The sequence below is a fragment of the Mixophyes fleayi genome, chromosome 2 (assembly GCF_038048845.1).
Source record: "Mixophyes fleayi isolate aMixFle1 chromosome 2, aMixFle1.hap1, whole genome shotgun sequence".
NCBI lineage: Eukaryota > Metazoa > Chordata > Amphibia > Anura > Limnodynastidae > Mixophyes > Mixophyes fleayi.
Window position 1 is genome coordinate 327,283,313 of NC_134403.1, and position 16,807 is coordinate 327,300,119.

At 38.9% G+C, this 16,807-nt stretch overlaps 1 protein-coding gene across 1 annotated transcript in view; it reads left to right on the top strand.

Annotated features, from left to right (window-relative positions):
- The window catches only part of LRRC75A (leucine rich repeat containing 75A), a 173,397-nt gene extending 158,241 nt beyond the window's left edge, over positions 1 to 15,156 (top strand). Inside the window, exons 3-4 of the mRNA XM_075197828.1 lie at positions 13,339 to 13,451; positions 15,150 to 15,156. Of these exons, the coding sequence (XP_075053929.1) occupies positions 13,339 to 13,451; positions 15,150 to 15,156 (120 nt within the window). The remainder of the gene's footprint in view (positions 1 to 13,338; positions 13,452 to 15,149) is intronic.
- Positions 15,157 to 16,807: the final 1,651 nt, after the last annotated feature.

Below are 16,807 nucleotides of genomic sequence, written 5' to 3' on the forward strand. Positions count from 1 at the left end.
TCTGGTCTTTATGAGTAATACATATTCATACTTGTCAAGTTTTGAGGTCAGATGGCAAGTGTGAGAGAGCGGCATGATGACGCCATTACTTCACCGTAACCTCTCCCACCGGCCACGATTTGCAGTACAAATTGTGTCATTAAGCCCTGCAGTGCATGTACTTCCTGTTTTACTTATTTCTGTGTATAGCTTGTGCATATAAAGGAGCAATTCCAGTATTGTTGTAAATTATTCCACAATTATGCTGCAATAGATACAGATATTTTAGATGTGCTATATAAATAAATGATGATGATGATAATGATGAGACAATGCCATCATAGAAATAAGTCACTCGCAAAAGTCTATTATGCTATTAATGCATAGTTAGGGGACAAACTGGGAAAAAATCCTTTAAAAATATTTGGTGCAATTCAGGGAAAATGTTTTTATGTCTATGTAAAGTATACTTGAGCTCGAGTCCTTTCCATCACCAAAATTGGTGCCTCTTAATATTTTTGGGTCACCAATCCATTGCAAACCACAGTGATGTACAGTGACACCCCATTTCTATTGGATCCGGCGGCTGTACTGTGCTGGCGGCTCCAGGGACTGTATTCTAGTCTGACTGTCAACAGGTTCAGTGTTGACAGATTGACTACATCCCTTTCTATCCACATCGTAGAGACTTCTCTTGGCAGCAATTTGGACATTAACCTCCCCCTGCCACATTATTCAGAGACCCATGTGACACAAAGACTTCCATTGATAACCACATGCGGAATTGGTCCCCATTACATAGAGACCCCCTTCTTACTGACCAAATATATACAAAATGCACAGAGATTCCCTACTGGTAGACACATTGTACACATATGGGACCTGATGCTGAGTTGAACATATGCCGTTTATGAATACTTTGCAGTGTGCATGCCCACTAAGAGAGAGCATGTATATGCACGCATGCAGATTGGCCTGCATCTGACACTTGCGCCTCCCTACCTCTGGAGAATCAGAACAAGGGAGGAATGTGTTGCTGTAACACAGGCCAAGTACAGTAAGGGCATATTCACCCAAACTGACAGAGGCAGACCAGATGTATATAGACTGGTCAGGAGCCGTATCTTGTGCACCTTCTAGAACTGGTCACAGGTCCTAAGGATTTGTCCACAGAAATTTCTGTTTCTAGTAGTGCCCCTAATTTTTAATGAACATAATAATTCCTCTTATTATATATTTTGTAATTAAGTTGTTGCCACATTCTCAAACTTCTATAAGTTTATATTTATTGATGATGGGTTTTTAAAATGCAAATAAATAAGTAAATTATGACCAAACTCAGTAACATGAAGTGCATGAAAGTATCTAGGTGTACCTGGTAATGGTATCTTCAGATGGAGCTATGACTGGCCCTATTCCCTGAGCATTATAACCATTAATATATAAACTTTAAATATGGTAGTTTTCTAGCCAGCGACCCTTCTACCTACCTCACGGCTCAATTAGACTGAATGAAATCAATATTAAAGTAAAACAACATAATTTAAAGTATAGTTCAAATACACAGTATAACATATGATTATTAATATATATAATACCACTATAATGTAAGGATCATTTGGTGCCACGGTAACAGTCTTGTATTAAAATGCTTAATGTCACCCAACAGGATTTCTACTGATTCCAGCTGTTTTAATGGCTTGTAAGAACATTTCAAGTAAGCGCTAAGGCCCATTATTCAGCATTCTTTAAAGTCATTACATCATTCATAGCCATACTTACACAAACATGTTTTCAACTGTGTATCAGAACTGTAAAAATGAAAAGAAGTCATGAGAGCTTTGTAAATGGAAGTGTATATTGATTTTTCCTTCCATGTACAGATAGTAGAAACAATCATATATTTATATCTCAGTATTAGGGCTGTTTAATTGGGCAATTTACATTTAGCATTTCCAGAACTCATTGCTTAGACAATCTAGACCTTTTTTTTAGTGGAAGAGAACAGTTTCTACAGATTTATTTCAGCCTGTCTGAAATGAGGAGCTGCGAATAGAGGATACAGAATTCCTGCTAACGCAGAACTGATCACAGATTTAGCACGAGCAGTTAGCAACATCAGCTTGCTGTATCCAGATGGGAGACCCTAAATGTTATCTTGCATAATGAATAATTGATCTGATGCGGTGCATGATTGCATATACCTGTCTTTTCCCAGGAGAAAAAGCGTGTCCTGCTGCTTATACACAATCTCTGCTTTCAACACCCATGGCAGCCTGGAAGGCTCGTTTTATAAGAAAAACAGAATGTGGGTTTACGCCATTTAGATAACAAGCTCTGGATTTACCTTCAAGTTATTGTTGTGTGATAATAGATCTTTCTCACATTCTCCTGCTTTGCATATTTTAAGATAACTGAAATTGTAAACTACAGTTTGCCTATATATTTGTCATAATTACTGCTGTAATTATTCCTGGAAGAAAGAAAATGATCACAAAATAGTTTTCATTGATGCCACTATTATTTCCACGTGTACCTTCTTACAAAAATCCGCGGCGGTGCGGTGCTGTATTGTATACAGCACCGCCGCAGATGCTTCTTTGATAGCGCCGCGGCTACTGTATAGGACAGCGCTGCCGAAACGGAGCTGCTGCGCATGCGCCCCTGGGCTATGTACTATGCACTCACCTAGACCACCCACTTGTGCTCTCATTTTGCCATACCCATCCTGTTAGGTCAAAGGTCTATATATCAAGACTGATCCAGTAAAAATTGGACTATTGGGAGGTATGAGTGTGTCTGTGTATTAGTATTTATTAGTAAATATATTATTAGTAAAGTATATTGGTATTTATTAGTATTTACTATTATGTGTAATTGAGGCACCTGTCTTGCCCTCTTCACTAGCAAGTTGGTGGGATCCGGTAGAATGACCTGTTCTCCTAGGGGTCTCCCTGGGGGTTTTGTGATTTATACAGTGACTGATTTAGGTTTTGTGTCTCCACCTCTGTCTCTCCTTGTTTCAGCCATGACAGACAACTGGTAGCTTCACAGAAATACCAGTCACCAATGAAAGCTTGCTTTTGGCTGATAATGTTGCTGCCTTACAATAACTTTTGTGGCCCCTTCAAATGAGTTGTATTTCCCAATGAAGCCCAAAAATTTGTGCACACCACTCACTTGACCTTGCTCTAATACTATAATAAGGGGTAAAAATACATTTTAAATATGCAATCGTTAACATTAGTCAGTGGGGGCTTCTCTGGTATCAGATTATCCAACTATAGTGATATTGATATTTTCCGGAATGTTGACATTTTCCATAACATATAATTGTTTGCTGATAATAGCAAATTTTGGTTGCTTGCCAGTATTTCCTTTACTGGTGCTGCCCAAGAGTAAGAATGGGTTAAACACACACACGCAACACGGAGTCTGAATCGGAAGCATTCATTTATTTTATCCTTGTTCCTGTCTGCGGTGACTCAGAGCCTCTGATTTCTCGGTTTAATTTTATCCTCAGTCTGCGATTGTGCTGGGTCTTGTGTCAGACAAATGTTCTGCAGGTGCTGGGGAGTTAGTAAGGTGTTTGTGATGGGAGGAGGAGAAATGGCAAATGTGTGAGCTCAGCAGGACTGGGGTTATCAAAGATTTTTTTTAGAAACCATAATAATCATTGAGTAGAATTTTTAAAGGAGAAAAATGTCTCTGCTATCAATATCATGTCTATTTGCACTGTGCAAAAAATAAAATTAGTAAAGCGAGCTAATGCTGACCGTAAAATCTAACACAAAAACTATCATATTAAACTAAACTGGACAACTTGACCAATACACTTTCGGAACACTTCGGTCAACCAGATTTGATTGTTTTTTATTGGCCATTGCCCTTGTAAAAATAATTTTTTTTTACAGTTTGATGATATGTGGGTCATATTGTACAACCAAACTGACATTTCCTGAATATTTCATGGTCTCAGTACCTCAACTTCCTCCTGTATTACAGATTCAAAAATTGGGACAAATTAGGACATGTCCCCCAATTCGTTCAGACCACCATCTGATCCGCCACCGCTGTTTATTTTCCCAGTGAGATCACATCCATAGGTTAGTCCATGTCCATTTTGCACACCAAAAACAGGACTGAGAAAATCAGGTTTAGTTGGGAGAATATCTTATTTACTGTAAGTGGATAGTGCATCTGTAATTATCTATAAGCTTTGGAGGATAAGTTATCACATGCACTGCTAGAAATGGCAGCTTGCTCCTAAATGGGCTAATGCTACAGGCACCTAGCCAAGAACCAGCTGTAGTTTCTGGAGTGCAGATCCTCCAACTCTCATAGTTCAATATGGATGCTGACCAGCAGAGGTCCGCAGTAATAGTAATACTAGGAATGTTCACTGACCCCCGTGTTTTGGTTTTGGCTCTATTAACTGTGTGTTTTGGTTTTGGCAAAACCGCCCTCACGTGTTTTGGTTTTGGTTTTGGATCTGTATTTTTTCTTTTTTTTAAAAAAAAATGCTAAAATCACATAATTTGGCTTTTTTTTTTGTTCCTACATTATTATTAAGCTCAATAACATTCATTTCCAGTAAATTTTTGTCAAGTGACAAGAACACTGCTACCCCTCCTGTTTCTGTATGAGCAATGGCACTGGAGACTGGAGAGTGAAAAGAACACTGCTACCCCTCCTGTTTCTGTATGAGCAATGGCACTGAGCAATGTCACTAGAGACTGGAGAGTGACAAAAACACTGCTAACTCTGTTTCTGTGTGAGCAATGGAGCTGGATCTCCTGGGAAGGGAGGTACTTATGGAATCCAAAACCGGCAAGATCCGACAATGCAACTAAGACGTTTTGCCTAGATTCAGATCCGAAGAAGCGAGAAAGTACTCAAATTGGCGATGTTCTGAGAGGTACGGTTTTCGGAAAACCGAGCCTCAGCATCTCTAGTAAATATAGGTACCCTTCTGCATTAAGAAATGGCAAATATGTGGTATTCCTAATGCAGATGGATTAAATATTTTACCAGGACCCAAATCGTGTGAAGATTTGCTACTTTGGAACCAAAAAGGACAAATGCAAAAAAATATCCCTACTTAAAAGTGTGACATTGAAAAAAAACAAACCAAATGAAATGCCAGTATGTGGTCTAATGTTTAAAATTAGCAAAAAAAACAAAACAATATTAAAAATAGCAAAAGAATTTGCACATAAAATCAAACAGTGTCCTTGAATCATTAGCAGTTTCAACAGTTTTAATATTCACAATAATGTATATATGTAGCACTACAATTATAGTATCCAGAATAGGATCACTTTAAAAAATCAACAAGACAGCACTGGTGTTTAAATGGTTAATTAGAAACAACTGTCCAAACTTGAGATGTTAAGAGGTCTATTTATCAATAATAGCCTATCGTAGCAATAGACAGTCTTCTTTCACCCAATTTACAATAACATTTTGCTGGGGCAGCTGAACGACGGTTAGCTCCCTGGCAATACTGTCTGGCCAGGGCTGGTGCAAGGTTGCCCGGCACCCTAGGCAAAGCTTAAGATTGCCGCCCCCCCCCCCCCCAAATAAAAAAAATTCTAATTTCCCAGCCACTAACACACTTAAAAATAATAACTCTTACCTCCTCTTGGCTGGCTACAATGCAGTCCAGATGTCTGACGCAGCACTGATGTCTGATGCAGAATGCTGTCCAGGCTTCACTGCTGCCCAGGAGCAAACACAGGATATCTAGAGGGGAGGTTCCAAATGCTAGACTTCAGAACAAAACAAATGAAAGAAAAGAAAACATGACATCACTCACCTGTTACACACTGACATGTACCACGCTGCCCACCAACTTCACTCACACATGCCCATCTGCCCACTAGCTGTTCTCACAGATGTCACCCCTTGCCCATCAGCTTGTGTCACATATGCCAGCCGCATAGGTGACACCAGCTTTACTCACATGCCCCCCTGCCCACTACTTGGCTTTTTTTTTTAGTATTTGGCCACTACTTGGCTCTCCTCTGTTGCTGTCTATTAATGTATTCTGTAGATGATATATTAAATATACTAACACATGCAAATAAATATAGAAAGGTAATCTAAATGACAGATAATCCAGACTGTTCTATTTTATTTGCATTTGTTAATGTACTCTGCAGATGTAAAATTAATTATACTAATAGAGGGCAACAAAGGAGAGCCAAATAGAGGGCAAATACTAATACACATAAATGGTTCCTGAACTATCCTAGAGTAGCCCCAGCAAGGTGAATTAAAGCTGTGCTTCATTATGCATCGCTGCATTTTGTCACGGCACTATTTTAGTATAAAGACCCCATAGTCTCTAACTCAAGGACATTTCTAAGTGTAATCCCCCGTCTCCCTATTTTCTCCAGCCTCCTCCTCCCCCCCCCCAATTTTCTGTAGCATCCATTCTCCCCTCTTTCTGTAGCCTCCATTCCCCCCCCTTTGTATAGCCTCCATTCTCCCCCTTTGTATAGCCTCCATTCTCCCCCCTTTGAATAGCCTCCATTCTCCCCCCTTTGAATAGCCTCCATTCCCCCCCCTTTGTATAGCCTCCATTCTCACCCGCTTTGTATAGCCTCCATTCTCCCCCCCTTTGTATAGCCTCCATTCTCCCCCTTTGTATAGCCTCCATTCTCCCCCTTTCTATAGCCTCCATTCTCCCCCCTTTGTATAGCCTCCATTCTCCCTCTTTGTATAGCCTCCATTCTCCCCCCTTGTATAGCCTCCATTCTCCCCCTTTGTATAGCCTCCATTCTCCCCCTTTGTATAGCCTCCATTCTCCCTCTTTGTATAGCCTCCATTCTCCCCCCTTTGTATAGCCTCCATTCTCCCCCCTTTGTATAGCCTCCATTCTCCCTCCTTACTGTAGCTTCCATTCCCCTCTTTCTGTAGCTTCCGTTCTCCCCCCTATGTATAGCATCCGTCCCCCGTCCCCTCCTGTTATCTGTAGCCTCCTCTTTCCTGTACTCACCTTAACTTCTTCATTTTCCTTCCTTTCTCTTCTTCCTCGCTTCTGTCTTCTTTCTCGCTTCTGTCTTCTTTCTCGCTTCTGTCTTCTTTCTCTGTCTCCTCTACACTGGCAGCGTCGTGCGTCGTGACGTCACGACGCTGCCAGGCGCCGGGTAAATTTTAAAATGCGGTGCTGCTACAGTGCAGCACCGCATTATAGCGATCGAGCGGGCGGGCGGGCGAGCGAGCGAGCGAGCGAGCGGGCGGGCGGGCGAGAGCATTTATTTAATTATCACTGGGTCCCCCTTTTCAGTGCCGCCCTCCAGAGCCCGGCGCCCTAGGCAACTGCCTAACGTTGCCTAATGGGAGCGCCGGGCCTGTGTCTGGCAGTGGTAAGAGGTCTCCTGCTACTTCTCCAACCAGTGTAGGGTCTCTCTGCACATATCTCACCTGGCATGGTACAGGGCTTTTAGTTAAACATCCGACAAAAAAAAATAAAAATGGAAAACTAAAAAACGTAAACAGAAAAAATAAAGATAATGCTAAGTTTAAGTAAGGAGAAATGCTTTCTTTAAATAATAATGCATTTTTTCCAGTAGGGAGCCTGTGCCATCATCACCCTGACATGGCGAAAGCTATAAGAGTATATTGGTGTACATTGGTGTTCCTTAGTGACCTTCTCAGCTAAGGTACTAAGGAACACCAATTAGCTCAAGTGCCACTAAGGAAATCAAACAGATAAGCTCAAGATTATTGTACAGTTTCAGCAGACTGTATGATTAGAATGCAGGGCAAACAGCTTTATTTACAATAGTCTTACATTACTTAGCAACAACACACAAAAACAAATAATGATAGAAATACACTAATGATAGTTATTAGTAAATCATTCACAATAAACAAGTGTCGACTCAAAACAAGTAATAATCATCAAATAACTACATAATCATTATTATAATGAGAAGGCAATTCATCTGCTAATTTTCATTCATGTCACATACTGTAATATGGTGTGTATATATATATATATATATATATATATATATATATATATATGTATATGTATATACACATATACATATGTACATATATGTACATATATATATATATATATATATATATATATATATATATGCATATACATATATATATATATATATATATATATATGCATATATATATATGCATATATATATATATATATATATCTAATATATAAATGTCTAGTGGTGTGTGTTAGTCTGTCTGTCTGTGTGTGTGTGTGTGTGTGTGTGTGTAAAATAAAACCAAGCTGCAGCGCCACCTGCTGGGCAGAGTTATACACTGACCTACTAAATTCTTAGTGTGTGTGGGAAAAAAAATTCAGAAAGGGCTGAAATTTGGTATACTAAGATGTTTTTAATTTGTTAATTTAATTTGTTAATTGTTAAAAGTGTTTAGAAAGATTTAAAAAATATATATATATATTTCTTGAAGGAGAAGTGACAGTTGGGAGTGGTTGGTGGTTGCCGGGGGTGACAGTGGGGAGTGGTTGGTGGTTGAGGCCTGGGCTATGGCCCAAATGCATGACAAGAACCTTTTTAGCACCTTAAATAGCTTAATTTGACTAGAATGCATGAGTATCATGCACGGGTTAACTTGTATATATATATATATATATATGTATATATATATATATATATATATATATATATATATATATATATATATATATATATGTGTATGTGTATATGTATATATATATATATATATATATATATATATAGTGGTTCAAGTACAGATTTAGAAGTGACTGTATGGAGAAAATAGGTGAATTTAATTTGATAGTGTAAAATTCATTTTAGATACTTTTTAAAGCCAAAACAAAAAACACAAAGGGTCTCATTTAGAGTCGAACGCAAAGTCCATTTCAGGCTCATTGTGCACACCTCCACTGATGCGCATGCACAGTAAGCATCAGTTCCGTCTGCTTTTCAGACGCAGTGTACACTTGCGACAGCTTGCGTCTCAGTACGAGAGAAAGGGTGAAACACGGAGTTATGTAGGCGTGACTGTGAAAAAATCAGATACTATGGATGTCTACCTGCAAAAACAACCCTAGACGTATAAAAACACAGACGGAACACACGTCAAAAAAGACTTAAAAAGTGCGGCAGGAATTAGGTGGTGCAAGTAGTTAGCTAACTGCGGGAACTGGTCACAGCTCAGTAGGGTATTGCGAGTGGCATGCAACTGGGGTTGCATGCTACTCATAATACCCTACCAAGCTGCGGCACACTCCCCACTCCAGCTCTTGTATGTATGTCTTAGACGCACATTGCGTCTGACTGTAAATAAGGCCCAAAGTGTAGGGGACTACGGGGTAGTGAGAGACAATCGGAGCAAAGGGGTCATTAACCTTAGTGAGGCGGGTAGCAGAGGAGGTGGAGACTAAGCAGTTGAAGTTGCAGGCGGGTGGGTGGAAGTGGTGTTAGTGTAGGTTGAAGTGGGTAGGAAGAATGGGGAAGAAAGGGGGCAGGGGAGGTAAGGTAGGACACAAGGAAGGAGAGGATAATGGGGCGGTGTGGGGAGACATGGAAAGCAGATGGATAAAAGAGTTGACAAACTGCAAGAAAGAAGTAAGATCCCCGACAGTTTAGGTAACTAGGGGATTGGGGGTTCCTTTTTAAAATCTTTTACCCAAATGGTGAAATTGACCTTTAAAATATTAAGAGAACATAGTTATATATCTAACATGTGACAGAAAGTCGTACGGTTGTCGAAAATGCAGTAAGTTAGCCCTTATTTTATTGCTAAATTGCAATAATAAGGTTTTTTTTTCACCACAAGATAAATCAGCCTTTTTCCACATATTGACAAATAGACCCCATAGTGACTACCATGGTCACTGAATTGGAAATTGCAGGGTTACTTTTAAATATTTTTCCCTCTTTATATTTTTAAATCAATTGACACAATCATTGCACAATGTTGTACACACAAACTGGGTTTTTTCCCAGGGCTGCCTTTGAAACAAAATTTATTTTCAGACCTTTCAGAATCTGTATAAGAAGGTAATAAATTGTAATCCAGTATTTGTTCAAGAGACATTCACACCTGCAGCAGTATATACCAAACAGCTGGGAGATGATTATTTATAGGCACAATGGTTTTGCTGTATCAGTTATGGAATAGCACTAAGCCTGATACATTCTTCTGAATCAAAGTGATGGAATTTTAGAGTCAGCATACTGGATTATATGTAAATAAATTGCAAATACTGCAGATTGATTTTTTATGTTAATAACAGCAGGCAGTGCCTGATAATAAAATTATTCAATATGGCTTCATTGTTCTGTAACTTGCGGGTGATACTTATGATACCAGTGACCTTGCAGTGATCCTGGGGATTTCTATGAATGCATTTAAGTCCTCACTTCAAGATGGAGCAAATGCCATATTTTTGTGTACAGGGATCATACTGCCGGCTTTTGTATGTATTAAACAAATACTGGGCAGCTTTATTTTAACACTGCGGTTTAGAGTTGAGCTGGAGTGCGCTCCCTCCCAACTCTAAGTCTGTCCACACATTGTAAATTTGCCCTCCCTGCAATGTAACATGGGGGTATATTTATTAAACTGCAGGTTTGAAAAAGTGGAGATGTTGCCTATAGCAACCAATCAGATTCTAGATATCATTTATTTAGTACATTCTACAAAAGCATAACTAGAATCTGATTGGTCGCTATAGGCAACATCTCCATTTTTTCAAACCCGCAGTTTAGTAAATATACCCCATGGTTTTACCAAGGTGGTTTTGTTCCTAGCTCTAGATGAGGTTTTTACCGATCAAGGGCTCTATTTATTTTAGGGAGAAAACCCATTGCTCTGGAAAAATGGGTGTTTTTGCTGGAAATAGGACTTCTCCCCATCTATGAAAAGGTTACCGCCAGCAAAGCAAGGGAAAGCCTATTTAAGAAAAATTTCGCAGGTGCATATTTTGCAGCAATCTTCCTATCGCTATCACCATCTCATGATGGCAATTGCAAGGTTTATCCATAGGAAAAATGCTTTATTTATTTAAATAAAGCATTTTTTTCTAATAAGAATTGCAACATAATTATTCTATTTTTTTTTACTATTTTTTTCTATATTTTTAACAAACAAACTATTATGGCACTAAGTGACAACCCAAAGCAAATAGTGACTTGTCAATAGATAAAAAACATACAGTCAGCCTGTTTCTTTTCTTTTGCACCTGTTTAAGAACATGGGCCCTGATTCATTAAGGATCTTAACTTAAGAAACTTCTTATTTCAGTCTCCTTAACAAAACCATGTTACAATGCAAGGGGTGCAAATTAGTTTTCTGTTTTGCACATAAGTTAAATACTGACTGTTTTTTCATGTAGCACACAAATACTTGATAGATTATTTGTACACTGAAATTTAAAGTTGATATTTGTGTGCTACATGAAAAAACAGTCAGTATTTAACTTATGTGCAAAACAGAATACTAATTTGCACCCCTTGCATTGTAACATGGTTTGTCCAGGAGACTGAAATAGGAAGTTTCTCAAGTTAAGATCCTTAATGAATCAGGCCCCTTGATCTTCCAAAAAGTCAAGAAGCTGTAAATTCCACAAGATGAAAATGATATTGTGTAATACGTTTTTAAACCATACTATGTGAAAGTTTCTATGTGTATAAATGTGCATACCAGAAAGAATATTCATTTAGGCACGTAATAGTATACCATATGAAAGAAGAACGGCCATGAAATTCCCCAAAACTTTAATTCCAAAAGATAAAAGACATTTTCTAAGCAAATTGCATCTATAAAAGGTTTTACATCACTGTATTCAGCGTAAATCTTAGTTATCGCCGCATAAACAGAGCCCTGAGTGGCAACAGGGAGTAATTGCAATGGGATCTACTGCATCTAGTTACATAAAAGCCCATTCATCCACCAGTCTTCACTGCCAGGCTTGGTCTATATTTTGCACCGCTTTGTCAGCTGAATTTCTTCAGATCCCATGTGCTAGATGCAAAGTCATGTTTATACATTGCCTACTGTTCAGGTTTACCAATTATCATTAAGTTTACTAACATTCAGTAAAAACAAGCAAAATTTACACCTATCAGTCAGAAAAAAAGTAATGGTCAGTATAAAGCATTCCCCACCTCCAGGGCCACCTTAACAACTTTATGGGCCCCCGGGCAATGCAGTGTACCGGGCCCCTAAAAAAAAAAATATATATATATATATATATATATATATATATATATATATATATAAATAGTGTGTGTAAAAAAATATATATGTATGTAAAAAAAACGTGATTATATATATAATCACTTTTTTTTACATATATATATATATATATATATATATATATATATATATATATGGGCCCCCTTAACTTACCTTAAGTCCGATTCTCTTCTTTTTTCCGTGCCGCTGAGTCTCTTCTGCCCTCTGCCGTGCTGTGGTTGCAGTGAATGCTGGGCGTGACATCACGCCCAGCATTCACTGCTAGCACAGCACGGAAGAGGGGACCAGGGAGGAAGCCGGATCACCGCTGATGTGACTGCAAGGTAAGTATTTAAAAATTAGGATTTGGACGGGCCCCCCTTGCCTGCAGGGCCCCCGGGCACCTGCCCATCGTGCCCAATGGAAGAGACGGCCCTGCCCACCTCCGACTTACACACTACAGAAAAATTCTTCCAATGCAATATCTAACAATCTTACCAATGATTAAAATAAAAAAGTCTAGATCAGCATGCTGATTCAAGTGCATACAAAGCACTTTTACAAGCTATACCTTCAGATCTGTGCTCTTCATCTGTCATAAACATTGGCTGAAAGATGGTGACTCTGCACACTCCATAGAGATCTATGGACACTGCTGGTCCTGAGTGCATACGCACTCCAGAATTGGAACGACATTGTTCAATCGTTGAACAACATTTTTAGTCCACTTTAAAAATCAAATGAAACGATACAAGTGCTTTGAAACGATAATCATTCAATTTTTTAGGGGAAAATCATCACAAATTTTTTTTTTAAAAGGGATATTAATCTTACCACCATTATTCATTTGCCCCACAACCCTTAAATCACCATGGCCTTAATAAGCAGTTTTAGTCCTCAGTTTCATGTCAAACAACTAATTAATATTACAAATACATTGGTATAAAGCCAGAAAGATAAAACAATGAATTTAGTAACCATTGCAGGAGAACATTCTCAACTATCCCCGGAATCCTCGCTATCCTACAAGTCAACGTTAACCTTCTGTAGCATATTAGGAATGGAATTAGAGCACTACAAAAGCAATATGCAGTGTGTAAACAATGGTACCATATGCCCTGAACTTGACTCTTATTCCTATTGCAGGAGGGAGATTCGCTGGGAGCAATGGAGAAAGTGTGCAGGCAGCTGACTTACCACCTCAGCCCTCATTCACAGTGGAGACGTCAAGGTATTGTGAAGCGAAAGCCGCAGGCCTGGTGAGTCACCTATTCAGAAACAGCAATTTTTGACAGTTCATAGACTTAATCTTGAATTGGAGGAGCTGTAAGTGTTTTCATTGAACACGTTGATTGTTTATTTTCCCTCCTGCGGTCCTTCCTACTTGTTTGCTATACACATGACCAGTTTTGAAAGCCCTGGGCTTTTATGTGACCCAGATATAAAGTAACAGCTACATCAACTAGGTTCTTAGCAGACTCTTACTCTGCACAGGGATATCTCCTGCCTACATAGCATAACAAACCCTGACCTTAGACAGGGACTCTATCTGCCCCTCATTCAGTAATAGACACGACACCAAGCAGTGGACAGAATACGGGCACAGCCTTTTAAATTCTTGCATCTAAATATTAAAGGAGTTGGGGGTATCAGGCAACCAACTGACTCCCACAAGGCCACGTGTACTGTGCCAAAAATCCCAAACCGTGGGCCACCAGGAACTGTATCCGGCCATTTATCAGGGTTCTTTCTCAAATATAAACGCACAGTTCGATTTTTTTTCCTGGGACAACCAATAAGCCAACTTCCCTTACCATATATATACTATAATTATCAGCCAGGTATGTCAGGAGAGCTCACTGTAAGCCTACATCCAGCGCAATGCAGAGCCTGCAGTGGTAACTTACAGCACTGGATCACAGGTATAAGGTAAGTGTGCCTTATATTAGCTATGGAAATAAGATAATCTCTCAAGGGGAATAGGATCAGAAAAAAATACATTTTGGAACGAATAACTGTGAAAAGATATAAAGATATTGGGCCTGATTCATTAAGGATCTTAACTTTAGAAACTTCTTATTTCAGTCTCCTGGACAAACCCATGTTACAATGCAAGGGGTGCAAATTAGTATTCTGTTTTGCACATAAGTTAAATATTTACTTTTTGTACTGTTTGTTTTTAGTTCCTCATGTCTGTGTATCTCTTGTTCATTGTACAGCGCTATGCAATTTGTTGGCGCTTTATCAATGCTGGATAATAATAATAATCTCATCAATGGATTCCAGTTAAGGAATCACAGCAGTTTATTTAATCAGGGTGAGATGAAGGTGGACCTCTCAATCACTAAGCGCCTGATTCATTAAGGAAGTTTCTTATTTCAGTCTCCTGGACAAAACCATGTTACAATGCAAGGGGTGCAAATTAGTATTCTGTTTTGCACATAAGTTAAATACTGACTGGTTTTTCATGCAGCACACAAATACTTGATACCTTATTTGTACACTGAAATTTAAAGTTGATATGTGTGTGCTACATGAAAAAACAGTCAGTATTTAACTTATGTGCAAAACAGAAAACTAATTTGCACCCCTTGCATTGTAATATGGTTTTGTCCAGAAGACTGAAATAAGAAGTTTCTCAAGTTAAGATCCTTAATGAATCAGGCCCATTGTTATTTTATCATAGGGCGCCTTATTGATTCATGTTGAAATGAATTGTCTGCAGCAGGTCTAGGCTGCTACTGATAATACAGTTAGAACATTGACCTTTCAATGAAAAAAAAAGGCCTGTTGTAACCTCTAGTCACATTTGACATGTGAAGCACATATCTGAACACAACCATGTAGAGTAAAAATATATTAAGGAAAACCCCACCATCTAAGATCTCTGCACAGCTAGATAGGATGGGATGAGTTTTGGAACTTTTTACATAAACTGTTATCCCTCTGTTTCACAGTCTGTAATGTAGTTATTACTGATGCCAACTCCAGACGCCTCTTCATCTTTTCGGTTGATAATTAAAATTTCCTTGTTAAAATTAAATGTCCCAACATGCGCAGGCAATATCGGCCAACCTCTGCTTTCTAAAAGGCAGGATCTGGTGAACTAAGAACACTGTTTAAGATTGTTACTTAGCTGTGTGCTCCTTTGTTAATTGCATTTTTAATCACATCTCAGTCATTTTTTAGAACATAAAGAAAAGTTAAATGACTTCCGCTGTTCGTCATTTGAGGAGTAATTGCCGTTTCATCTAAGTTCATTTTTTAAATGATCTTTTAGCACTGGACAAATCTGTAAATGTTAAACATCAAACCACTGATAAATTTTACTAGCAGTAAAATGAGTATCTACATTTTATTGGCCAGCTCTTGTCAGCTGGAGGCTGGTCCCCTCTCATACAGGTACTACATATTTGCCTACTCTCCCGGAATTTCTGTGAGGCTCCCGAATTTTGAGGAGTCCTCCTGGACTCCCGAAAGGGTAGACAAACCTCCTGGACCCTGTAAAATGGCGAAATTCACTCATTGAATAGCGGGGGTAGGGCTTAATTGCGTCATTAAGCCCCCCCATTTAATATTTTGAATTTCTGTATTTTATGTAGGGGTGGGGCTATAGTGACGTAATGATTACCACGCCCCCTCCTACTCTCTGTCACATGATCTGTACTCAGATCTCACGGAATGCAGATTTGAGGTACGAGGTATGAGATTTTCACTATAGCAGTGTATAGCTTATGGTCTCAGTGCTATAGTGGAAACTAGCTCAGGCTGTGTTGAGGATGTGGGTAAATCTAGGCATATTTGCACAAATTACGCAGCACAGCTGGTGCAGAGCTGTATTTGTGCTGCAGAGCACCCGGTTTGTGCTTTGTAAATGACCTCTGCAGTTACCAATCTCAGCTCTTAGTATGTCTGGAAGAGAAAGTCAGGTAGATGACATGTCTCTTCGTAACCAGGTACGGATGTTGAAGGACATTAGGAATGATATATTCCTCACTGATAAGTGACGTTATCATTAGTGGATGATGATCTTAAGCAAGTGGCTAAGATCTTCATTTCTATGTGAAAACACTGTAAAATAAATGTATTTCCTGATGAAAGTTTCACCCTCAAAATTACAATTAGCATTTGGTATTTTTGGATACTGTTATAAATTTTCCACTAGAAAATATGCAGCACTTACAGTATGTACACTAGCATTAAATAAATGAAAAAACATACACTGTAAATAAATCATTACAATTATCAACTAACCAACGACAATATATAGCAATCAACATTAAAAGTAGCACATTCACTTGTTCTCTGTTTTGTGAATTGTAAGCCGTAGAATCTTCTTTTGTTCAATTAACATTTACGTTGAAAATTCTTTCGGTATAATGGCGGGGGTATTAGGCACTGAGAAAATTGGCACTCTAGTGATTCCAATCATGTTAATTACCCTGGTCCCCACTGATCGATGAGGTTGGTATGAGCCCAACCTCTTTCCACTGTGGGGTTGGTAGGCCCAACCTCACAGACACCCTACTCATAGACTATATTCATTATATCATGGTGACCCATAGTTGCCTACTCTCCCGGAATGTCCGGGGAACTCCGGAATTTCTGGAGTCCT